General features: G+C 40.8%; 1 protein-coding gene across 1 annotated transcript in view; it reads right to left on the reverse strand.

Annotated features, from left to right (window-relative positions):
* The window catches only part of EPHA8 (EPH receptor A8), a 145203-nt gene extending 125309 nt beyond the window's left edge, over window positions 1-19894 (reverse strand). Inside the window, exon 1 of the mRNA XM_063436984.1 lies at window positions 19748-19894. Within this exon, the coding sequence (XP_063293054.1) occupies window positions 19748-19829 (82 nt within the window). The 5' untranslated portion in view covers window positions 19830-19894. The remainder of the gene's footprint in view (window positions 1-19747) is intronic.
* Window positions 19895-27213: the final 7319 nt, after the last annotated feature.

The following is a 27213-nucleotide window of genomic DNA, read 5'->3' on the forward strand; positions in this document are numbered from 1 at the left end:
GTGGGCAAAATGTCAAGCTTTTTTTTTAGGTTTTGTTATGGGAACACGTCCTTTAAAGGGACAGTCCACATACCTTAAGGAGTTTATCTTGCTGAAGTGATTTATGTGTGGAGTGTTTCTCTGTTTTCATTTTACAAAAAGTTCAGATTTCAATAGAAATTGGCACTCTCTAAATTAACATTATTAAACCCCCTGGCTGTCAATCAGACAAGCGGTCCTGTTACTTCCTGGTTTGGTTAGCTCAAGAGGCAGCAATTGCCCAGAGCACCTGCCTTGCAAAGACATCTCATTGAGCTGCACTGGGAAGTCTGTGATTGGACAGCCACATAAAGTCTGGGCTGGGAAAGAAGGGGAGGGCTGGAAAGGCTGCAGACAAGAGATCTGCAGCTTTTGAAAGCTGAGTTTAGATATACCCCCCAATTTAAAAAATGCATAATTAAATGTATGTTTTCATTGGCGGTATATCTACTAAATTGTTTAGGCGTTCCTTTAATCTGTTTACTAAAGGGTTTTAATGTTTTACATAGATAATGTATCAACAAAGATTGTCAGAGGAGAGAAGGGAGGAGAGAAACCTTGGTTCAAGCCATGCTTGCTGAGTATGCATTGCCACAAACATAGCCAGGACAAGATAACAAAGTCTGCTAGATACTGAGAGTTCTGTCTCGCTGCAGTTTCAAGTCACTCTTAGAGCTGAGATTGGGTGCAAGGTAGGAAAGCTGTAACGTCTCGCGGAGAGAATTTAAGACAATTAAATACAACAATGCTTCACTAAATGGCATTTCTGAGTGCTGATTGAAGGTGAGGAGACCTGTAACGGACCGTTTTGCACACAAGAGGTTAAAAACCGTTTAGGCGATATTCCCCTTTCCAGATACGCCGACAGCTACTGTAAGCACGAATCTCCCGAACTGCAAACTCTACGAATCCTGGAAACAGACGAACAGGAAAACCATACAAAAGGGTTACACTCCTGGCAGTCAGCATACAATCCAATTCCCCCAATAACGAGACAACACTTCGTTTTGAGGGTTAAGCAGAATCTGGCTGTACTGGCACATACAGTCTCTTTTATTCCCAATCCACAAACATAGTACAGCCCACAGGGTTTTACAGAACAACCAATCAATCCGTACTATACACATAGACCCAAACAAAATCCTCCCCTCTGCCTGTGATTAGTGATGTACCGAACTGTTCGCTGGCGAATAGTTCCTGGCGAACATAGCGTGTTCGCGTTCGCCACGGCGGGCGAACACATGCACTGTTCGATCCGCCCCCTATTCATCATCATTGACTAAACTTTGACCCTGTGCCTCACGGTCAGCAGACACATTCCAGCCAATCAGCAGCAGACCCTCCCTTCCAGACCCGCCCACCTCCTGTACAGCATCCATTTTAGATTCATTCTGAAGCTGCATTCTTAGATAGAAGAAGGAAAGTATAGCTGCTGCTGATTTGATAGGGAAATGTATAGCTAAGCTAGTGTATTCAGTGTCCACTACAGTCCTGAAGGACTCATCTGCTCTCTGCTGTAAGGACAGCACCCCAAAAAGCCCTTTTTAGGGCTAGAACATCAGTCTGCTTGTTTTTTTTTTTTTTGTGTGTGTAATCTAATAGCAGTTGCCTGCCTGCCTGCCAGCTTCTGTGTCAGGCTCACAGTGGATACTGTGCCCACTTGCCCAGTGCCACCACTCATATCTGGTGTCACAATAGCGTGCATTTAAAAACAAAAATGTTTTTTTCACTGTAATGGATTGAATAGCAGTTAGTTGTCTGCAAGCATCTGTGTGTCAGGCCTACAACGTGTACTCTGCCAACCTCTGCCAGTGCACAGTGCCACTCATATCTGGTGTCACAATAGCGTGCATTTAAAAACAAAATGTTTTTTTTCACTGTAATAGATTGAATAGCAGTTAGTTGTCTGCAAACGTCTGTGTGTCAGGCCAACAGCGTGTACTCTGCCAGTGCACAGTGCCATTCATATCTGGTGTCACAATAGCGTGCATTTAAAACCCAAAAACTTTTTTTCACTGTTATAGATTGAATAGCAGTTAGTTGTCTTCAAGCAGGTGTGTCAGGCCTACAGCGTGTACTCTGCCAACCTCTGCAAGTGCACATTGCCACTCATATCTGGTGTCACAATAGCGTGCATTTAAAACCCCAAAACGTTTTTCACTGTTATAGATTGAATAGCAGTTAGTTGTCTTCAAGCGGGTGTGTCAGGCCTACAGCGTGTACTGTGCCAACCTCTGCAAGTGCACATTGCCACTCATATCTGGTGTCACAATAGCGTGCATTTAAAACCCAAACACTTTTTTCACTGTTATAGATTGAATAGCAGTTAGTTGTCTTCAAGCGGGTGTGTCAGGCCTACAGCGTGTACTCTGCTAACCTCTGCAAGTGCACATTGCCACTCATATCTGGTGTCACAATAGCGTGCATTTAAAACCAAAAAACTTTTTTCACTGTTATAGATTGAATAGCAGTTACTTGTCTTCAAGCGGGTGTGTCAGGCCTACAGTGTGTACTCTACCAACCTCTGCAAGTGCACATTGCCACTCATATCTGGTGTCACAATAGCGTGCATTTAAACCCAAAAACTTTTTTCACTGTTATAGATTGAATAGCAGTTACTTGTCTTCAAGCAGGTGTGTACGGCCTACAGCGTGTACTCTGCCAACCTCTGCCAGTGCACATTGCCACTAATATCTGGTCTCACAGTAGCTTGCACCCATAGTACCACTAATCCAAATAAAAATGACAGGCAGAGGCAGGCCACCCCGCAGGGGCCGTCGTGGTCGTGGTGCTGTGATTCCCATTTGCCCTAGAATAATGCCCAATTTTCAGAGGCCACGTACCCTGAACTTGAAAAGTTCTGAGGACATAGTTGACTGGCTAACACAGGACACCCAATCTTCTACAGCTTCCTCTCGGAACCTTGACGCACCATCCTCCTCCAGCTTAGCTTCAGGCACCTCTCAAAATACCACTCACCCGCCTGCCACCACCACCAACACTAGCACCACAGCCGCTTCACTTTATCTGTCAGAGGAGTTATTTACACATCCGTTTGAAGAAATGAGTGATGCACAACCATTATTGCCAGAGGATGTAGATAACAGGGATGTCTCAGTCAGGCAGCATTACACACATGGACATACGGTGTGATGATGATGATGATGTTGTACCCGCTGCTGCTTCCTTTTCTGAGTTGTCAGATACAAGTGAAGCGGTTGATGATGACGATGCGTCCATGGATGTCACGTGGGTGCCCGCTCGGCAAGAAGAAGAACAGGGCGAAAGTTCAGATGGGGAGACAGCGAGGAGGAGGAGACGAGTTGGAAGCAGGGGGAGGTCGTCGCAAGGAGCTAGTGGCACAGTCAGACAGCATGCATCGGCACCCGGGGTCAGCCCGACAGCACGCCAATCAACGCATGCTGTGTCCACCACCAGAATGCCGTCATTGCAGAGCCCAGCAGTGTGGCATTTTTTTTGTGGGTCTGCCTCTGACGACAGCGATGCCATTTGCAACCTGTGCCAAAAGAAACTGAGTCGTGGGAAGTCCAACACCCACCTAGGTACAACTGCTTTGCGTAGGCACATGATCACACATCACAAACGCCTATGGGATTAACACATGAGTACAAGCAGCACACAAACACAAAGCCGCCATCCTCCTCCTGGTCCAGCATCTTCAGCCACGTCAACCACTGCTGTCCTCCTTGCCCCCTCTCAACCATCCGCCACTCCGTCTCTCACCTTGAGCAGTTCCCGCTTATCTGCCCACAGTCAGGTGTCTGTCAAGGACATGTTTGAGCGTTAGAAGCCAATGTCAGAAAGTCACCCCCTTGCCCAGCGTCTGACAGCTGGCTTGTCTGAACTATTAGCCCGCCAGCTTTTGCCATACAAGATGGTGGAGTCTGAGGCATTCAACAATTTTGTGGCTATTGGGACACCACAGTGGAAGGTACCCGGACGAAATTTCTTTGCACAAAAGGCAATCCCCAACCTGTACTCAATTGTGCAAAATGAAGTAATGGCATGTCTGGCACACAGTGTTGGGGCAAGGGTCCATCTGACCACTGATACCTGGTCTGCAAAGCATGGTCAGGGCAGGTATATCACCTACACTGCGCATTGGGTAAACCTGCTGACGGCTGCCAAGCATGGAATGCGTGGCTCTGCAGAGGAGTTGGTGACACCGCCACGACTTGCAGGCAGGCCTGCTGCCATCTCCTCTACTCCTCCTACTCCATCCTCTTCCATAACCTCCTCGGCTGAGTCCTCTTCTGCTGCTGCGTCTTGCTCCACATCAACGGCACCCCCTCAGCTCTCCAGGTACTATTCCACATCCCGGATACGGCAGTGTCACGCCGTCTTGGGTTTGACTTGCTTGAAAGCAGAGAGTCACACCGGACAAGCACTCCTGTCCACCCTGAACGCACAGGTGGAAAAGTGGCTGTCTCCGCAGCAACTGGATATCGGAAAAGTGGTTTGTGACATCGGAACAAATTTGTTGGCGGCATTGAAGTTGGGCAAGTTGATACATGTGCCGTGCATGGCACATGTGTGTAATCTGATCGTACAACGCTTTGTGCATAAGTACACAGGCTTACAGGGCGTCCTGAAGCAGGCCAGGAAGGTGTGTGGCCATTTCAGGCGTTCCTACACGGCCATGGTGCACTTTGCAGATATCCAGAGGCGAAACAACATGCCAGTGAGGCGCTTGATTTGCGACAACCCGACACGTTGGAATTCAACACTCCTAATGTTCGACCGCCTGCTCCAACAAGAAAAAGCTGTTAATGAATATTTGTATGACCGGGGTGCTAGGAGAGCCTCTGGGGAGCTGGGAATTTTTTTGCCACGTTACTTTACGCTCATGCGCAATGCCTGTATGCTCATGCGTCCTTTTGAGGAGGTGACAAACCTAGTCAGTCGCACCGAAGGCACCATCAGCGACATCATACCATTTGTTTTCTTCCTGGAGCGTGCCCTGCGAAGAGTGCTGGATCAGGTGTCAATCCATATCTGCCAAGTGACCCTATGTAGGGGGAACAGTCCCTATTCTGTTCTGTATCAGTGTGTATCAGGGTCCCTGAGGATAGGTGTCAATCCATATCTGCCAAGTGACCCTATGTAGGGGAAACAGTCCCTATTCTGCTCTGTGTCAGTGTGTATCAGGGTCTCTGAGGACAGGTGTCAATCCATTTCTGCCAAGTGACCCTATGTACGGGGAACAGTCCCTATTCTGCTCTGTGTCAGTGTGTATCAGGGTCTCTGAGGACAGGTGTCAATCCATATCTGCCAAGTGACCCTATGTAGGGGGAACAGTCCCTATTCTGCTCTGTGTCAGTGTGTATCAGGGTCCCTGAGGACAGGTGTCAATCCATATCTGCCAAGTGACCCTATGTAGGGGGAACAGTCCCTATTCTGCTCTGTGTCAGTGTGTATCAGGGTATCTGAGGACAGGTGTCAATCCATATGTCAAGGTGTCAATATGTCATATGTCAGGTGTCAATCCATATCCATTGTGATTTAGGAATGTTAGGTGATTCATGCCCTTTATGGATTAAAACCAGACTCTGCATCAACTGTGTAATTTTCCATGGGAGTTTTTCCATGGATCCCCCTCCGGCATGCCACAGTCCAGGTGTTAGTCCCCTTGAAATAACGTTTCCATCACTATTGTGGCCAGAAAGAGTCCCTGTGGGTTTTAAAATTCGCCTGCCCATTGAAGTCTATGGGTTTGCGGACGTTCGCGTTCGCCTTTCGCGAACCGAAAATTTTATGTACGCAACATCACTACCTGTGATATGATTACTGAACACAATAGGTAATCTCATTATCACAGGCAGAGGAATACAGTTTTTTACACAATATTCCTAACTTTGAAAGTATGCATCACATTCACATAAACATTCACTTACATTTTCCGAATCAGCATACTCCAAATACAAACATGTCAAAATCATCCAAATTGGTCCGTTGGTTCAAAAGATAGATCGAAGTCCTTTGTGACCAAATGAAGCATGGCTTTTCTGCCCAAAACCAGTCCCACAGAGTCTTCTATCCTGGAGATAATTGAGAAGTAATCCAATTATCTCCAAGGACAGAGGCAAAACTCCATTAAGCACATGGCAGTAAAAAAGACAGTAAAATACAATAAAATACACAAGGTTACATTTATTACATAAAATACAGACATTCTACCTATCCCAAGATAGCTAAGATCTGAGCGCACATTATTACTGGATGGCGCTCAGATCACATACATACAGTTCAATCGCCATGGAGCCAAAGTCTTTCATACAGTCTTTCAGTATACGGCTGGGCTCCATGGCATAGCTATCTGGGGTAGCAGAAAGGCACAAACCAGCCTTTCTGCAGGGAAAAAGAACAGGGGCCATAGTCTAAAGGCAAGAGGCGGGCCAGCAGCCCCCTCCAAGGACACGTGGCGAGGTCGGTTTTGCCACAAGACCCCTCGGTATAAAAACGGTGATGTCAGTTCCTACTTGTAAGAATTCTATGTATTCAAAATGGATTGATTTCTCTGGTTCCGTTGACCACGCATAGGGCTCAGAAAGTGCTGGGAGCAGAAGCCTGGCAGGTTTTAGAGCAGGTTAAAATGGAAAAAGGAGTCTAACTGTGTAGCAATCAAAACTATCTGTCTGTCTGTCTATCTACAATGAAATTATGTAATACACACAGTAACCTATCTATCTATCTATACAGTATCTATCTATCTATCTATCTATCTATCTATCTGTCTACCTGTCTGTCTGTCTGTCTATCTGTCTCTTTGTGTCTGTCTGTTAATCTGTCTTGCTAACTATACCAATCTGTATTTGTTGATCTGAGTTTTTCTTTCTATCTATCTATCTACCTATCTCTTTCTCTCTCTATGTATATCTCTATCTCTCTATCATCTCTCTCTCTCTCTCTCTCTATCTCTCTATCTATCTATCTACATTTATATATCTATCTATCTATCTATCTATCCCCATATCTATCTCTCTATCTCTATCTATCTATATATCTATCTATCTACATATCTCTCTATCTCTATCTCTATCTATATCTATCTATCTATCTATCTAGCTTTCTATCTCTCTATCTCGCTATCATCTATCTATATCTATATATAAATCTATCTATCTATCTATCTATCTATCTATCTATCTCTCTCTCTCTCTATCTCTATATCTATCTATCTATCTATCATCTATCTATATTTATATCTATCTATCTATCTATCTATCTATATATATATATATCTGTATGTCCTTCTATCTCTATCTATCTATCTTTATATCTCTATTTCTATCTCTCTATCTCTCTATCTATCTATATATCTAGCTGTCTGCATGTCTGTCCTTCTATCTCTATTTATCTATCTATCTATCTATCTATCTTTATATCTCTCTCTATCTCTCTATCATCTATCTATCTATCTCTATCTCTATCTATCTATCTCTATATCTATCTATCTATCTCTATATCTATCTATCTGTCTCTTTGTGTCTGTCTGTGTATCTATCTCTCTATCTATCTCTATATCTATCTGTCTATCTATCTATCTATCTGTCTGTCTCTTTGTGTCTGTCTGTCTGTCTGTCTGTCTCTTTGTGTCTGTCTGTTAATCTGTCTTGCTAACTATACCAATCTGTATTTGTTAACCACTGCGACAACAGCAAAACAAGTGCCTGCAAATCAACTATATGTGTTTTAGATGTTAAATATTAAAGCAAAAAAAAATATGAAAACTGGCTCATGCTTGTTTACATTCACCAACATCCATACAAGGTACGTGAGGTTACTCTAAATTCACACAGAACATCATATTTATCAACTTCATATACATTATGTCACAGGCAACAGCTACAATCACCCCAGGACCCACAGAGGTTTCAATTTAATATGCTTTCCTAAATGATTCAATGCTGTTAGGAAAAAAACAAAAATTGCCATACACGTTAATGGTGATTTCTGTAGATAAATCATTTGGAAACTATTTTGAATCATTTGGAAAGCTTATTAAATCCAGACCAAAGTCGCTTAAAAGGCCAGTCTGACATGCACTTCCTGATAATTTGTTATTCTCTCATTGGACATGCGTGCTGCTGCAAGGCATGGCACTGTGCTGCCAGAGGAGGTAGGCTAGGAGGCCAGCGGTCATCCCTACTTAGGTCAGTCTCATTGATGCATCAGAACAGGAGGTAATAAGTGCCTCACACCAATTAATCTAACATTCTCCACCTATACGACCTGATTAAAAACAACATTGACCAATCTTAGACAACACTCACAGTCCTGAACTAACTTACAGCACATCTTAGCCCAAATTGATTGATGACATTGTTACCCCACGGAAACAAAAATTTATACCTAGATGGAAAACTGCACCGTACTGCCAATTACCAGGTTGTCTGTGGTTTAAATGTGGGGTTCGCTAGAGTACAGACTGGCTTACCCAGGGGAGCCTTCATCTTTTCTGCAGAGCATCTCACTGGATGTTGAGGGTAACATGATCGGCTCTAAGTGACCGAACAGGACATATACAGTAGAATGTTTGGAATATATAGAAATATTATATAAACTATCACAATGTTCTAATCCCTTTGGTTATAGAGGCAATCTTGGTTACTGATTCTAGGGGGTCAATCCTTGAACCCCAACAGAGATGAGAAACTTAAAACAAGCTCTTAATGAAATACTTTTATTTTTAAAAAAATTTTTATTAGAGAATCGATGAACTGAATTGAAACAATCATTTCTGGCTTGCGCAGGTAATAACATGGTAAACATTATACATAGATTTTTTTTTTTTTATGGTTTCCCAAAACACGAGACTCTCCCAGAGCCTATAACTCAGTCCATCACCAATACCTGGCTAGTGGTTCACTTCTGCTTAACGTGTCCAAGTTTGGTCAGAGACAATAATCTAACGGAGCTATTCACTAAGCTGAAAAATAAGGTGAATTCAAAGTAAATTTCAAATGTAATATCAAAATAGCCAAACTGTAACAATTCCCCAACTTTATTTATCTCACTTTATTGAATAACCTTTTGAGAGTGTTGGTTTGACCCATCTCCAGTGCCGAGCAGTGTCCAGTGTTGTTTGTAGACAATACAAAAGCCTTCCCTTAAACGTCCCTCCTCACCCTTGCTGTGCAATTCTTCCTTGTGTGCTGTGGGTGAATGCAATCCGGTGTCTTTGGGGTTGTATTCTCTAAAACGACTGTGGAGAATTGAGAAGGAAATTGCAATTTCTGGGCTAAAGAGGTGAATGTAAAAAACTAAACGGAGCTGCGATTTTTTTTCCAATTGGATAATTTTGGAAATGTCCCTGCTAATTTGGTTATAAGTTTAATTTTGCAATTTTTCCCTGGCTAATTTGTATTTAATATAAGCTGACTTCATTATTTTTTTTTTTTTAAATCTACCATTAGCGTGTATTATTCTTCCAGATAATTTTGTCTACATTATCTGGAAGAATAATAAAAGTTAAATGGTAGAAAACAAAATTAACTCAATTGCCCATTTATTTACACGGTATTAATTTTTGTTGTCTATTTTGTTTTTCTGTTTCCCCTAACTTCTGTGTCTATTGGGCCGCAAGGGAGCACTGACTGAGATGGATGAAGACGTGACTCGTGGACCAGCCGCTTGATCACTAGGAATGTGATCACTGCAAAATACCAACGATAAAAAGCTCACATATGTGCATTTAATTGTGGGTTCTCTTAAAGTGGGGTGTCTGGGAAAGTGACCTCAACTTGTCCGTGCGCCAGATCACGTTTTTTCGGACAATCTTACTTCTTTTACTGTCTTCTTTTATTTCTTAACTGCCACTTCTGCTGAGAACCAATTCCAGGTATACACTACTATTTCAACGTAGTACAGCTCTATGCTGCATATTCCATCTACGTTTAAATTCACTAATTGCTTTAACATCTACCGCTTCTGCTGGAAGGTGTTTAAATGTACTCACCCCCATATCTGAGCACTATAGTTTTATGTGAATCATGTTCACAAGGCTAAATTCTTCAGGTTCTAAGTTGCTAGCCAGACTTTAAAAGTTGCTTACCATTGCAAGTCTGGAGAGTCATGCCATATTCACCAGCAATGACTTTAAATGGATAACATTTTTACATCTAACAGTATTAATAACCCCTTCCATTTCTGCTGCAAGGTGAATCTATGTATCCACAACTCTATCAGTGTACTATAGCTCTATGTGTATCCCATTTGTTTATATTATTTTTAATGCATTAATAACCACTACCATTTCTGCTGGAAGGTAAATCTGCACTACCAACTACACCTGTAACAGGATAGCGCTATAATCAATCCCGTGTATGATATATTATTCAGTGTATTAGTATCTACCACCTTGGATGGAAGGTGTCTGCGTGTAACCACTACTTCGCCAATGCCATTATATTTTCTCACTTTACACTTAATCCTGACACCCCCTAGGTTTAGACTCTGTCCTCTTGTGAATATAATATTTTTTCGAATTAGGCTACTTACTGTATTTTATTTATAATATGTCTTTATTATGCAAATCCCACTTCACACACCATTGTAATAGATTGTTCTCAGCCTCTCTTGCATTATTTGCTAATTTGCTCCAAAGCCAGATTCATTTAAAACTTTTTTGAAAAGAATCACAATAATGTCTCTGTCGCTGTGGGATCGTAACCTATTAAAGGACCACTCTAGGCACCCAGACCACTTCAGCTTAATGAAGTGGTCTGGGTGCCAGGTCCTTCTAGGGTTAACCCATTTTTTCATAAACATAGCAGTTTCAGAGAAACTGCTATGTTTGTGAATGGGTTAAGCCTTCCCCTATTTCCTCTAGTGGCTGTCTCATTGACAGCCGCTAGAGGCGCTTGCGTGATTCTCACTGTGAAAATCACAGTGAGAGCACGCAAGCGTCCATAGGAAAGCATTATGAATGCTTTCCTATGTGACCGGCTGAATGCGCGCGCAGCTCTTGCCGCGCGTGCGCATTCAGCCGACGGGGAGGAGAAGAGGAGGATCGGAGGAGGAGAGCTCTCCGCCCACCGCTGGAAAAAGGTAAGTTTTTACCCCTTTCCCCTTTCCAGAGCCGGGCTGGAGGGGGACCCTGAGGGTGGGGGCACCCTCAGGGCACTCTAGTGCCAGGAAAACGAGTATGTTTTCCTGGCACTAGAGTGGTCCTTTAATTAGCGACCACTTTGTATTCTAAAAAAAATAATATATACATGTATATTGAAAAAGTGTTATAGCAATCTTCCTTAATCTCCAAAATTATTGTAGGGAAAATGTTCTGTTATAGTATTCTGAACTCCCTTTACTATTTGCAGACAACAGGTGGACTGTCATTTGTAGCCCATTTGCAGACAATAAATTGGTGGAATGATATACTGGCAGAGAAATGTGTTTATCTAAAAGTTGATAATCATTCCTGTAGTATATATCTAGGTAAGTGAAGCTTATTTTTATGACGTTTGTTTTGCAAAACTAATAAAGGTAACAATATGCTATTAAAGGTTTAAGATTAGATGATTTAAATAGCAGTTATACATTTTTTTAAAATTATATTATCGCGCTGTTGATGATAGCTATGTTTACTTGTATGTATGTATCACTTGTATGTATATAAATTTAAACCACTTGTCTCTAAACACATTGTATAGCAAATCATTTCCTAATTAAACAAAAACAAAATAGCTAACTTGACGCAATTACATACCTTTCTTTGAAAAAGTTATCTAATACACACAATAAGACAACTGCACTACTGAGATTACATAATGCACACAGTAACACAATCTCAGTAAAGAGCAAACCAATAAGTGGTAATATATAATATACCACAACAGAATCGTGTGAATAATTATGTCAAACACAGTAGGGCTATTCAGTAACATGCAACTTCAAAGTGGTTACAGACTGAATTGAAGATTATAGGAGAATTAAAAATTCTCTGAATCTAAAAAAAAATCTCAAAATCAACTTTATTTAAAAGCTGTCGATTTTGGCATAGCATTGAAATTTGCTTTGGATTGTCAACAATTCATACGATAGCGTCAGTGAATATTCCTGACAGTAACAAAATATCGCTGAACAAATGATCAAACAGACAGTAATTTCATTTACCTCTAAAAAAGTGTTCAAGGCAAACTGAGACGTGTCACTACACAAATTATTAACACAACCTCATTATGACCCAACCTCAATACTCAGAACTCTATGGGCTATCGAGAGATAATGATCTATAAACCTTTATTCTATAAATGTCACAATTGGAAGAAAGACACATTTTACTGTGTAATACGTTTCTGATGATATCAGTGTGTAATCACTTTATTAAATGAGATTCATTTAAAACTTGCAGAATTCAGTTTCACAGCTTATACCAGACATTTCAGTGTTGTCATTCTTTGTACATCCCTGAGATTTCACTGATTGACGTACTGCGACTGAAGGATAGGTAGAGGGAAGAGGAGCGGTAAAAAAATAAATCTATCTTTATATCTTAAATATCTATTAAATGGCTCTGCACTCACTTGATCTGTGAATAAATCAGCATTTAATGGCTTTTTCTTTTAGCCAACAGTCAACGTTTTCTTACATTAATAATAATAATAATATATATATATATATATATATATATATTTTTATTTATTTTTTTGGTGCTGTGGGTTCAATTTAGTATATTGATTCCCACCTCCCCAAAAATGTTATGCTTTACACACAATTAGTTTGTAATTTGGGAATATTTGGGCTCAGAGTTCAGGACTTCTGCCAATCACCAGATCAGCCCAAACTTGGGAAAATTGTAATTTGATCCAAAACTAACCTCCAAGCCTAACAGATAGATAGATAGAAAGACAGACAGACAGACAGACTAATTGAAAGATAGATTGATAAAATGTGTTGGTACATGGCTGAGACAAACACACAATGTATTGAATGCCTACAACATGCACACAGTGTATTACATGGCTGTATCATGCACACAGTGTATTACATGGCTGTATCATGCACACAGTGTATTACATGGCTGAGACAAACACACAGTGTATTACATGGCTGAGACATGCACACAGTGTATTACATGGCTGAGACAAACACACAATGTATTGAATGGCTTAGACATGCACAGAGTGTATTACATGGCTGAGATATGCACACAGTGTATTACATGGCTGTGACATGCACACAGTGTATTACATGGCTGTGACATGCACACAGTGTATTACATGGCTGTGACATGCACACAGCGTATTACATGGCTGTGACATGCACAAAGTGTATTACATGGCTGAGACATGCACACAGCGTATTACATGGCTGTGACATGCACACAGTGTATTACATGGCTGAGACAAACACACAATGTATTGAATGGCTTAGACATACACACAGTGTATTACATGGCTGTGACATGCACACAGTGTATTACATGTCTGATACATGCACACAGTGTATTACATGGCTGTGACATGCACACAATGTATTACATGGCTGTGACATGCACACAGTGTATTACATGGCTGATACATGCACACAGTGTATTACATGGCAATATCATGCACACAGTGTATTACATGGCTGTGACATGCACACAGTGTATTACATGGCTGTGACATGCACACAGTGTATTACATGGCTGTGACATGCACACAGTGTATTACATGGCTGAGACATGCACACAGTGTATTACATGGCTGTGACATGCACACAGTGTATTACATGGCTGATAAATGTATTGGATGACTGAGAAACATACTTTGTAATGCTGCTTGCATAGACTTGCAGACAGTTTATTCTATATATGTAGAGATATGTAGAAAGTGTATTGCATGCCTGCAGTATATTGCGTGCGTGCACAGACATGGAGATACATGCAATGTCTTGCCGTCTTGTATTGGGTGCATGCACAGACATGCAGACAGTATATTGCATGTCTGCAGTGTATTGGGTGTCTAAATAGACACGGAGACAGTGTATTGTTTCATTGCACAGGCATGCAGATAGTATATTGCGTGTCCGCAATGACATAAATACAGTTTATTGCGCTCCTGCACAGGTTTTGGCTGCACTACAAGTTGATGTATTTGGTGAGTTCTGTGAAATTTATTATTTAAAGCTTGTGACGATGAAAAACATGTTACAGGGACATCAAGAGAACTTCAAATGAAACATTCGGAGTCCTCTGGATAGGTTTCCAAATCAAATGCAGACATTCAGATAGAAACAAAGATTATATCATCACAGGCAGCTAAACGGCCCGATCCTTATCATTCACCAGGAGTATCCAGTGTATGTTTAATGTGTACAGTAAGAGCTACGAAACCCAATGCATAGACATGAATAAAATATGTGCTGTATGTGTACTTACTGAACACAACCTATGCCTCCTGTGGACACTCTCTGTATACGCACTGTACATTGTTACTGTGTCAAAGTGTGTATACGTACTGAACACGGCCCATGTAATCTGCCGTCTCTCTCTGTATACGCACTGTACATTGTTACTGTGTATATTTACTGAACACGGCCCATGCCTCCTGCCGTCTCTCTCTGTATATGCTTTGTACATTGTTACTGTGTATATTTACCTAACACGGCCCATGTAATCTGCCATCTCTTTCTGCATACGCACTGTACATTGTTAATGTGTATATTTACTGAACACTGCCCATGCCTCCTGCCGTCTCTCCCTGTATACGCTTTGTACATTGTTACTGTGTATATTTACTGAACACGGCCCATGTTATCTGCCGACTCTCTCTGTATACGCACTGTACGTTGTTAGTGTGTCTATTTACTGACATAGCCCATGTAATCTGCCGTCTCTCTCTGTATACACACTGTACATTGTTACTGTGTATATTTACTGAACACGGCCCATGTAATATGCCGTCTCTCTCTGTATACGCTTTGTACATTGTTACTGTGTATATTTACTGAACACGGCCCATGTAATCTGCCGTCTGTCTCTGTATACGCACTGTACATTGTTAGTGTGTCTATTTACTGACATAGCCCATGCAATCTGCCGTCTCTCTCTGTATACGCACTGTACATTGTTACTGTGTATATTTACTGAACACGGCCCATGTAATCTGCCGTCTGTCTCTGTATACGCTTTGTACATTGTTACTGTGTATATTTGCTGAACACGGCCTATGTAATCTGCCGTCTCTCTCTGTATACGCTTTGTACATTGTTACTGTGTATATTTACTGAACACGGCCCATGTAATCTGCCGTCTGTCTCTGTATACGCACTGTACATTGTTACTGTGTATATTTACTGAACACGGCCCATGTAAGCTGCCGTCTGTCTCTGTATACGCACTGTACATTGTTACTGTGTATATTTACTGAACACGGCCCATGTAATCTGCCGTCTGTCTCTGTTTACGCACTGTACATTGTTAGTGTGTCTATTTACTGACATAGCCCATGTAATCTGCCGTCTCTCTCTGTATACGCTTTGTACATTGTTACTGTGTATATTTACTGAACACGACCCATGTTATCTGCCGACTCTCTCTGTATACGCACTGTACGTTGTTAGTGTGTCTATTTACTGACATAGCCCCTGTAATCTGCCGTCTCTCTCTGTATACACACTGTACATTGTTACTGTGTATATTTACTGAACACGGCCCATGTAATATGCCGTCTCTCTCTGTATACGCTTTGTACATTGTTACTGTGTATATTTACTGAACACGGCCCATGTAATCTGCCGTCTGTCTCTGTATACGCACTGTACATTGTTACTGTGTATATTTACCTAACACGGCCCATGTAATCTGCCGTCTGTCTCTGTATACGCACTGTACATTGTTACTGTGTATATTTACTGAACACGGCCCATGTAATCTGCCGTCTGTCTCTGTATACGCACTGTACATTGTTACTGTGTATATTTACCTAACACGGCCCATGTAATCTGCGGTCTGTCTCTGTATACGCACTGTACATTGTTACTGTGTATATTTACTGAACACGGCCCATGTAAGCTGCCGTCCCTCTCTGTACATTGTTATTGTGTATATTTACCTAACACGGCCCATGTAATCTGCCATCTCTTTCTGCATACGCACTGTACATTGTTAATGTGTATATTTACTGAACACTGCCTATGCCTCCTGCCGTCTCTCTCTGTATATGCTTTGTACATTGTTACTGTGTATATTTACTGACATAGCCAATGTAATATGCCGTCTCTCTCTGTATACGCTCTTTGTATATTTACTGAACACGGCCCATGTATACTGACGTCTCTCTCTGTATACGCACTGTACATTATTACTATATATATTTACTAAACATTGACCATGCCTCCTGCCGTCTCTCTCTGTATACGCACTGTACATTATTACTATATATATTTACTAAACATGGCCCATTCCTCCTGCCGTCTCTCTCTGTATACGCACTGTACATTATTTCTATATATATTTACTGAACACGGCCCATGTAATCTGCCATCTCTCTCTGTATACGCACTGTACATTATTACTGTGTATATTTACTGAGTACAGCCCGTGCCTCCTACTGTCACTTTCTGTATACTTTCTATACAATGTTACTGTGTATATTTACTGAGGTCAGCCCATGTAATTTGCAGACTCTCTCTGTATACACTCTGTACATTATTACTGTGTATAGTCAATAAGTACAGCCCATGCCTGCTGCGGTCACTTTCAGTATATTTTCTATACAATGTTACTGTGTATATTTACTGAACATGGTCTATGAATTCTGCACACTCTCTCTGTATATGCTCTATACATCATTACTGTGTATATTTACTAAACATGACCAATGTCATATCTCTGTATATGCTCTATACATTATTCAAGGAAAACAACCCAGGCCTCCTGTGAACTCTTTGTGAATATACTCTATACAGTAACACACTGTGTACATTTATTGGACTAATTCCTATGCACTCTCTATGCACTATTGTTTCTTATATTCTTTCTTCCCTGAATATAAACCTCTTTCTGTGTACTATTTATACATTGTATACATTCTCCTTATTTAACATATACAGCCCTTGCTCTCGCGGACTCTATTTACATACTAGACATTTTCGGATTTAGGAAGAACCATGGTTTCTGTGGACTCTATACAAACTGTTGAGTCTATATACATTGTCTATATTCTCTGTAAATCTCTTACCGTATAGAGCCCATTATCTAAGGAGTCTATATACATTGTATATATTCTCTGTAAATCAGTTACCGTATAGAGCCCATTATCTAAGGAGTCTATATACATTGTATATATTCTCTGTAAATCCCTTACCGTATAGAGCCCATTATCTAAGGAGTCTATATACATTGTATATATTCTCTGTAAATCTCTTACCGTATAGAGCCCGTTATCTAAGGAGTCTATATACATTGTATATATTCTCTGTAAATCCCTTACCATATAGAGCCCATTATCTAAGGAGTCTATATACATTGTATATATTCTCTGTAAATCCCTTACCGTATAGAGCCCATTATCTAAGGAGTCTATATACATTGTATATATTCTCTGTAAATCTCTTACCGTATAGAGCCCATTATCTAAGGAGTCTATATACATTGTATATATTCTCTGTAAATCCCTTACCGTATAGAGCCCATTATCTAAGGAGTCTATATACATTGTATATATTCTCTGTAAATCAGTTACCGTATAGAGCCCATTATCTAAGGAGTCTATATACATTGTATATCTTTATAAAACCTCTGCTGTACATAGCCCATTCTCTCTATGAAATATATATACATTGTTTATATACAAATTGTATACATTATATTGACATATATGCAGCTATGTCCCAAACTTCCTATGGGCACTTTATTTAATGACTGACATATATCCAAGTAAATAATTACCCTGGCATTTTTAATATATATTCCATATTCTAAAAAAACAAGGTCTCGCTAGTAGATGGGTGTTTTTTCTCCCATGGGAGTCACACTTATGATGTTCCTTAATTATGTGAAAGTCATCTACCAGTGATATCAAGTTTAGTAGCTGTTCTATCATTGTTCTCAGATCAGAGGACTTCCTCCCACCTTGTTGCCCCGGGCAAGAGAGAAGACGAGACGGACATGTATAGAGGCTGCGAATATTTTATCCTGCTTCAAAGCAGTTCAGGTGTCAAGAAACAATGTGACCAAACTTTGGCCAAAGGCAGAAGCACATTGACACCCCTGAAAAGAAATGCCTTGATATTCCGAGGGCAGCGTTTTTGGAAAACTTGCCCTGATTATACATTATCTAGCAAATAATATACAGCAAATGTATGAAGGAACATTGATAGATAACTAGAAAACCACAGACAGAGAGAGAGAGAGAGTTTGGAGATATCGAAAGAGAAAGACAAATTAATAGTCGGATAGACAGACAGACACAGATAGCTTGATATAGATAGATAGATAGATAGATAGATTGATATAGATGGATAGATAGATTGATAGAGACAGACAGACAGACAGACAGATAGATAGATAGATAGATAGATATTGATATAGATAGATATATTGATATAGATGGATAGATAGATAAGTAGAGAGACATAGACAGACAGACACATAGGTAGATAAATAGATAGATAAATAGATAGATAGATAGATAGAGATAGATAGATAATTCAAATATAATTGATTGTAAAAGACTGATTCATAGACTGATAGATAGATGGATGGATGAATGGATGGATAGATGATAAATAGCAATAGAGCAATCAATAGATAAAGCAATATATAGATAACGTGGTAGATAGGGATAGATAGACAGATAGAGAGAGAGAGATAGATGATAGAGAGATAGATAGAGAGAGAGAGATAGGTAGGTAGATAGATGGATAGATAGAGAGAGAGAGAGAGAGAGAGAGAGAGAGAGAGGGGGTAGATAGATAGTTAGATAGAAAAACTTGGATCAACAAATACAGATTTGAATAGTTAGCAAGACAGATTAACAGACAGACACAAAGAGACAGACAGACAGACAGACAGACAGACAGATAGATAGATAGACAGACAGACAGACAGACAGGTAGACTGACAGACAGACACAAAGAGACAGACAGACAGACAGATAGATAGATAGATAGGTAGATAGACAGATAGATAGATAGATAGATAGATAGATAGATAGATAGATAGATAGATAGACCGATAGATAGATAGATAGATAGATAGATAGATAGATAGATAGACAGATAGATAGATAGATAGACAGATAGATAGATAGATAGATAGATACATACAGCACTATTTTTTTTTACATAGAAATATATTCCAAAGCGCTGAATAGAAAAATTCAAACCTCAATTCAATTTGTAGAAATCTTTAAACATCTAGAAATATCACAAAGTGCTCGGTAAGAAGACAAACACTATCACCCTTTATTAGCAAAGTACTGAGAGATTTCCCAGCAATTACAGCGCACATTAATCTCACAACCTTAAAACTTATTCCGTCATATAGAGAAACAAAGTAAGAAAAACAACTGACAGAATAAAACCTGCAAAACACGGACACTCCACCTTCATTCTAGAGCTCCGGATGCTATCGGAAATCAATGAGTAAATAACGCCACTGGATAGAGCACTGTGTATGAACTGATAAATAAATAAACTAAAATCACTCTGCAAGAAGCGAGTCCCAAACTAGCATCCGAAGCTGTGCGTTTCTCTCTGACAGACCGAGTGGGCTTCCTACCTTCGCTGTTGGTCGCTGGAACACAGGAGACTGCAGATAAACCTATACAAATCATGCAAACAATTGTGGGTGTCTTTGCCATTGGAAGAGCGGTCTCTCTCCTCGTTGCCTGCCTCGTCTCCTCTCCTCTCCCGGTACCGCTGTCTAACAGGGGGCTACAGACACACAGAATGCTACAGCACTTTAAACAGAGCCACCGAGCCAGCCTGCATTCAGAAGTATGGGGAGGCTGCCTATTGGAGCTCAGCAGCCAATTGGGCACAGTGACCCCCCCTCCTTTTCTCCCTCATCCTTTCCACTCCCAACCTAGACAGACATCCCCCTGCCCATGGTTCACACTCAAAGCACCTCTCAAATGGCCCATTTATAAGGGGTCACTCCGGTGCTAGGACCAGATTATGGCAAAGCTAATCTTAACCCTTTATTGCTCATCAAGAATTAAAATCCAAAACCGTTTCAAGCTCAGTATAACCCCCATTTACCCCCCTAAAAAACATAGATCATTATTTACATCTCTCGGCTGTGCAACACTGTATTCTCCTTCACAATTGTTTCTATATTTTCTGATATAATGTGGCAGATGTGATATTGTAAACCCTTTTTTAACTGCATTTTTTTTATTATTATTTTTATTTAAAATGTCATATTGGATACTATTCATTAGCCCCCACAACTCCCCACTAAATTGTGCAGCAAATCTTGCACAAACTGTTTTTTACTCATCTACAATCCACCTGGAACTGCACAAAAAAACGTCAACTACATTTTCCAATAACGAATAAAACTCTCTGTGACACTTTGATAAATCTCCCCAATCAAACCCAAAAGGCATCAACAATGAGATACATGTTATAGTTTAATTATAGTTTTTTAGTTATGCAAATGTTATGATTGAGATTGCTCATCGTCTACAACTTCGCATTTCTTATTGTTTCAAAGTAAAACTCTGATGGATTTTTTTTTACAATATAGTAGATATTATTTATTTATTTATTTTATTTATTTATAAAATATTTTACCAGGATGGATACATTGAGATTTCTCTCGTTTTCAAGTATGTCCTGGGTCCACGAAACATTGCATTGATACAATAGGATACAATAAAATACAAAAACTATATTAATACATAATATATACAAAATGTAACGTAGAACAGGTAGGGAATATATAATCAACCCCCATTTAATATACCCCCAATTGAAACATTATTTCATTTTATTATGCATTTTTCCATTGGGGGCTTATCTTATAACAGCTGGCAAGCCTCTCTTTTCCCCTTCTCTCATCTGCCAGTCTCTTTTCATACATTATCAATGTAAAACAATAAAACACATTTTTACCCTATAATAAATAGATTAAAAGAACACTCACATGGAAAACAAAACAAACCATTTTTAACAATTCAGTAGATACACCCCAATGATAATATTCACGCATTTGATTATTCCTTTTTTTCATTGGGGGATATATCTAGAACAGTAGATCTCTTGTCTGCAGCCTTTGCAACCCCTCCCCTTCTTTTCTGCCCAGACTTTCTGTGGCTGTCCAATCACAGACTTCCCAATGCAGCTCAATGAGAAGTCTTTACAAGGCAGGTGCTCTGGGCAGTTGCTGACTTTTGAGTTTAGCTCCAAGGAGCTAACCAAACCAGGAAGTAACAGGGCAAGTTGTGTAATTGACAGCCTGGGAGGTGTAACAAGGTTCATTTATAAAAGTGCTGATTTCTGTTGAAATCGGTACTTTTTATAAAATAAATAACAGAAGGCGTAATTCAGCAAGCTATGAATTTTACCACCCCCTGGGGGATTTAGCTTCATACATGCCTCAATAACATCCTGATTTCAGTGGGACAAGACCCACAAATCTCAACCTTGTACCCTGGTACACCATTGAACTGTCCTCAAAAATTGTAGCATGCTTGCATAATTAGACATGCTTGCACTGCACGCCACGCACTAGGCACCTGCAGAGAGCACTGAAGCAGTGCTCACTGCATATCCTGCCCTCCGGAGGCTGGTGTTCTTAATTGGCATTCATGCCAGGCTGACCCGCCAGTATTTTGGGTGGACCTGCCCATTTTCTGTGTGTGCCCGCCCCTTTGGATGCAGCCAATGACAGAAATACTTCACTGTCCTGCCCTCTTTTCCTCCTTCTCACCGACATCCCATTTCTTGGGGCGCCATTATTGGTGAATATGTTCTTATATTTTTCCATTGGAGATATTGACAAATCATGAACTCTTGGTGTGCTCAGAGGATTTAGTTTCGAGCCACTGACCTTGATCAGTCTACTTCAAATCCTGTCTCTAGAACCCACCAATCAAGCAGAATATGAGGAATCTTCTGACTCACAATCGTACTCTCAGCTGATGACCCCACACCTGGTAAACGTGATCTGTGTGTGGTATAGAGGTTGCAACCATTGTGCTGTATCTCATTTTCTGGTTGGTATATTTGACTTTACAAGTAAGCTGCATTCAGAGAGAAGATGAAGACGAGAGGGTTTTTTGGTACTTTCGAAATGTATGTATCTCACCCAGCTCAGCTGAGAAGTACGAATATTGTCTGAGCCTTGCAAACAGTATGAAACGAACGAATATTGTCTGAGCCTTGCAAACAGTATGAAACGAACGAATATTGTCTGAGCCTTGCAAACAGTATGAAACGAACGAATATTGTCTGAGCCTTGCAAACAGTATGAAACGAACGGATATTGTCTGAGCCTTGCAAACAGTATGAAACGAACGAATATTGTCTGAGCCTTGCAAACAGTATGAAACGAACGGATATTGTCTGAGCCTTGCAAACAGTATGAAACGAACGAATATTGTCTGAGCCTTGCAAACAGTATGAAACGAACGGATATTGTCTGGGCCTTGCAAACAGTATGAAACGAACGGATATTGTCTGAGCCTTGCAAACAGTATGAAACGAACGGATATTGTCTGAGCCTTGCAAACAGTATGAAACGAACGGATATTGTCTGAGCCTTGCAAACAGTATGAAACGAACGGATATTGTCTGAGCCTTGCAAACAGTATGAAACGAACGGATATTGTCTGAGCCTTGCAAACAGTATGAAACGAACGAATATTGTCTGAGCCTTGCAAACAGTATGAAACGAACGGATATTGTCTGAGCCTTGCAAACAGTATGAAACGAACGGATATTGTCTGAGCCTTGCAAACAGTATGAAACGAACGGATATTGTCTGAGCCTTGCAAACAGTATGAAACGAACGGATATTGTCTGAGCCTTGCAAACAGTATGAAACAAACGAATATTGTCTGAGCCTTGCAAACAGTATGAAAATGCTGAAATCTGCAGATAATTCACAATTCCTTTATTTTTTTATATCCGGTTATATGTTTCTTGTGAAACGGGATATATGAAAAAACTGCATCCTGTCAATCCACAGTATTTTGGAGGAAAAATGATTGTCAGAATATGTCACAGTGAAATAGGTTTTGTTTTTTTTATCAATATACGGACATAGCAAAAATCTTTCCATAACCAACTAACATTCTCAATGCAGGAAAATAATACTTTTTAATTATATCTGGATTTATATCATTTTTATATTATACAGTTTTCTTCCATTTAAGGAAGATTCCTGTCGTTTAAATAGCACAATTGTTCTGTATTGCCCAAGTGACATTTTTTTTCATTTACTAAATTTTAATTGTAAAGAATTGTAGACCAAAGTAGCCGAGCAATAAAAATGGTTGAGTCGGATTGGTTTTTCCAATTCAGCTACTTTGGTCTAATCTAAGTTTGCAATTCCCCTGTCAGTTTTCCTCATTTCTTGGTTTAGTGGAGACCCTGCCAATGTCTCATTATTGAGCTAATTGTATTCTGTACAGAAGTAGGTACGCACCACTTAATTTCATATTTTTTGATCTACTGTGTACGCTCAATCAGTCACACAGTGCAACGTGTGCTCCCAGACACAAGGAACAGCCAAGGAGTGCGTTCAGAACTCAGGAAGGGACTGCACAGTGTTTGCTCAGCTTGCTGGTACATCGACGGAGAATAATTATCTACATAGAAACATGTAAAACAGAAGAATGACCCTGTACGACACGAGAGTGATGCTATTTCAGGATTCTGAAAACATTGTTATAAAACACGAGATTGAATGTCCATTGGCTTACTGATATCTCCAGAACCCCATGATGGTATTGTTATTTAGGGCAGGAGGTTGTTACGAATAGAGGTAGGGTTTATTTAATCTTAGGGAAGTTCTGACTGCCTGAGATCACTGGGAGTTACACTCCTGTGCAGCGGCTGCTAGTTGTAGCTACTGTGAAATTTGACCTCTTTAAATTTAGTGTTTTGCCTGGAGTAGAACTGGGGAGAGTGAACAGCACTGTCTTGGTATCTTCTGTTCCTCTTCTGGCATTTCAGAGAAGGGGCCCGGCATGGCGCAGTATCAGACCCACGTAGATTTTTACGCACGTTGTGATGTCACGCACCAGGCAGCATAGTATTTAAAAATATAATCAGCCTGATTACAAATAGTACCGGATATATATTGAATTGTCAATGCTGCTGCTATTTACTAAATGCAGAGCCAAGCCGATCCTGGGTAGGTGCAGATAGGTGTGGTGTACAGCAATAGACTCTGGCCCTCAGGTAGGTTCTGCCCCTTTCATTAGGCCGTCAGGTATGGGACCTAACTGAGGGGGCAGAGACTAAGATGCCAGACTCACCATGCTTTACTGGTCATATAGAAGTGCATGGAAAGTATGTTGTGTTCATATGCTGCAGGAAACAACACAAAGACTTAATCTAAGAGGAGCTTCTAAAAAAAAAAAAAACCTTGGTTTATCTCCTCCAGCATATAAATGCTAAATACTAAATGGCAGCTGCTTTCATGCACTGCCCAACATCTTGGATGGCGCAACAGCAGGCACTTCTAGTGTAATCGGAGGACAAGTTGGACTACAGTGTAGCCTCTCCTGGAGTCCAAGCTGTGGAGGGTATGGGGCAGGGGGGGAGGCAGGGGCAGCAGTGTGAGATTGCACAGCTTCTTAAAGTTATTTTAGAGCTCTTGCCGGTAGCTGTGGGTAGTCAAGGAATTAAACAGGCCAATGTACATAGAGGTGGTGGGGCATTTTCCGGGATGGTCCCCTCTGTGCAGGTGGTTTCTTGTGGCAGGTTTTCTTCCCCCTTGTGTGATCTATCCCTCTTGGGCACACATGTCCTGTTGGAGGTTAAAGAAAAGATTGTTAGGGGTGAATATGTTGACATTTTGTCACTAGTATCCCCAAATAGGGAATCTGTTGACCATCCTTGTAGGAGGGAGAATAGAGATGGCAAGAAGGGGAAACAACTTCCTGGGACATTTTGAAAATGGCTACAGTGATTCTTAATCTTTGAGAGTATCCAGTGGGATAATTTTCCAGAGAAGGCACCATCTTTGTTTAGTTTTTTTGGACCTCAGTTGGGGGGCTTATAAAGTGTATGATGGACAAAGTTAATTTCATCATGACCAACAGTTTTGTCGGAGGATGGTGCGACTCCACTATCTGACAAAACTGCTGGTAACGAAACCAACAATTATTGTAAATTAGGAAAGGTTAAGGTTTTAAGATTGTGTGTTAGCAGTCATGCAACTAGAAGCTCAATCCTGTTGACTATCAGGTCCCCAAGCTGGCCGGTTATTGCTAAATAACGTTGATCCTTTACCAGAATATGGGGTTTGGACGGACTCCCTATTTTTCATGATTACAGTATACAATGTAGAGGAAAGATGGAGGTTTATTCCGTTTTCATTAATAGAGACCCGAGCAATGTAGAGCAATACGAAGAAGGTAACAGGAGCACAGTGTACGATGCACACGCATTCCGGATCATTTTAGTTTCTCGTCTACATTTTATTATCATTCAGATGGATTTCTTCAGACTGTCAGTCTGTTTCATAATTCTATTTATCAATGTAATAACGTGGAATATATCACATGTCAATCAATTCACACCATATTGCTGCATATTATGCAGTCGAAATCTCTAATGCACATACGGTATTTACTCCCATATAAACTCTCACATATATTGGGTATTTTTTTTCTACAGGAAGTGTTTTCAGTGATAGTCTGCAAGTCTGCATTCAGTTCTACAACATTTAGTATCATAAATCAATATGCATGCAGGATATCTTCCGGAAGATGTTTAATGATATATAGCGAACATATATATACCCAGCAGGAGTCATTACTGTCATCACAACCATCAGCTTGACAAAGCCCTGGGTTCAGGTCGAAACGTTGCAGTATCCATTAAAGCTGCTTAACTTATCAAAGTGAGTGCCTGAGATATTTTTCCTTCCATCACAACCGTCTTATGAATATCCGAATATGTCCTCCCTCCGCTACCTCTATAGATCTCAGGATCATCATTGTGTTTTACACAATATTGTGTATTTGGCTCTGGCTGGGATCGAACCTGAGTTGCCTGCATCCCAGTCAGGATCCTTACATTGGTCTCCACTCATCTTTGACTGTTTCTAGATGTTCTTGGTATCCTGTAGCCTGAGCCTGTTTGCCTGGGATTTGCACACTTGTTCCTGGTTCCATGATCATTGCTTGAGACTCCCTATTTAAACCTCGCAAGTCTGGTCCTCGTTGTCAGATCGTGTTTCCTGTTCCGTTTGGTTTCACTGCTGTTTATCTGACTCCTGGTTTTGATCTCCTGCTCGTCTACTGTTTTCGCCTGATTGCCGCCAGCCCTGACTTCTGATTCTGTTACCGACTACTCTTCTGGATTTCCCTTGTCTGTACTGCGTTCCAGGAAGCACTGGTTATTTCAGCCCCAGTGCACTGTGTCACACCCTTGGGGATTTCTGTCCTGAGTCCCCTCGGTCTGTGCCGAATTGCAAAGGGTGCCTTAACTCTGCCTGCCGGACTCCCACTCCAGGTAAGATCCCTGACAGTACGATCTGACCAAATGGAGTCTGCAGAGTTGAGGATTACCATTGCAGTCTTGACCCAGCAAGTTTCCCAGCTAACCCAGGCTTTGCAGGGCTTACAGCAGGAGCTGGCTTCCCTTAAAGGGAGAGTAACCTATGACTCTGGACTATCTGAACCGCTGGTTGCTCTACCTGAGAAATTTTCTGGGATCCGGTCTAAGTTTGACACCTTCAAGGTTGACTGCGAGGTCCTGTTCTCCTTGAGACCACTTACCTATGCCACAGAAGCCATTAAAGTGAGGACAGCAATTACCTTATTGTCGGGGCACCTTAAGATTTGGGCCCACCAATTGTTACTCACCAAAAGCCCAGTCCTGGATTCCTGGGAGTCCTTTATTCGGTCCCTGGGGCTACAATGCAACAAGACACAAAAGTCCTATGTACAGAGAACACCTACTGTTGCTTCCCATATATTGCAACCCGGACTGGAAATGGTTTACACTACTCCTTTCACTCGGACTGATGTTACTACTAACCCTACCACTCCCAAGTCTCCT

This window comes from Pelobates fuscus, chromosome 11 (genome assembly GCF_036172605.1).
Source record: "Pelobates fuscus isolate aPelFus1 chromosome 11, aPelFus1.pri, whole genome shotgun sequence".
Taxonomy (NCBI): Eukaryota; Metazoa; Chordata; class Amphibia; order Anura; family Pelobatidae; genus Pelobates; species Pelobates fuscus.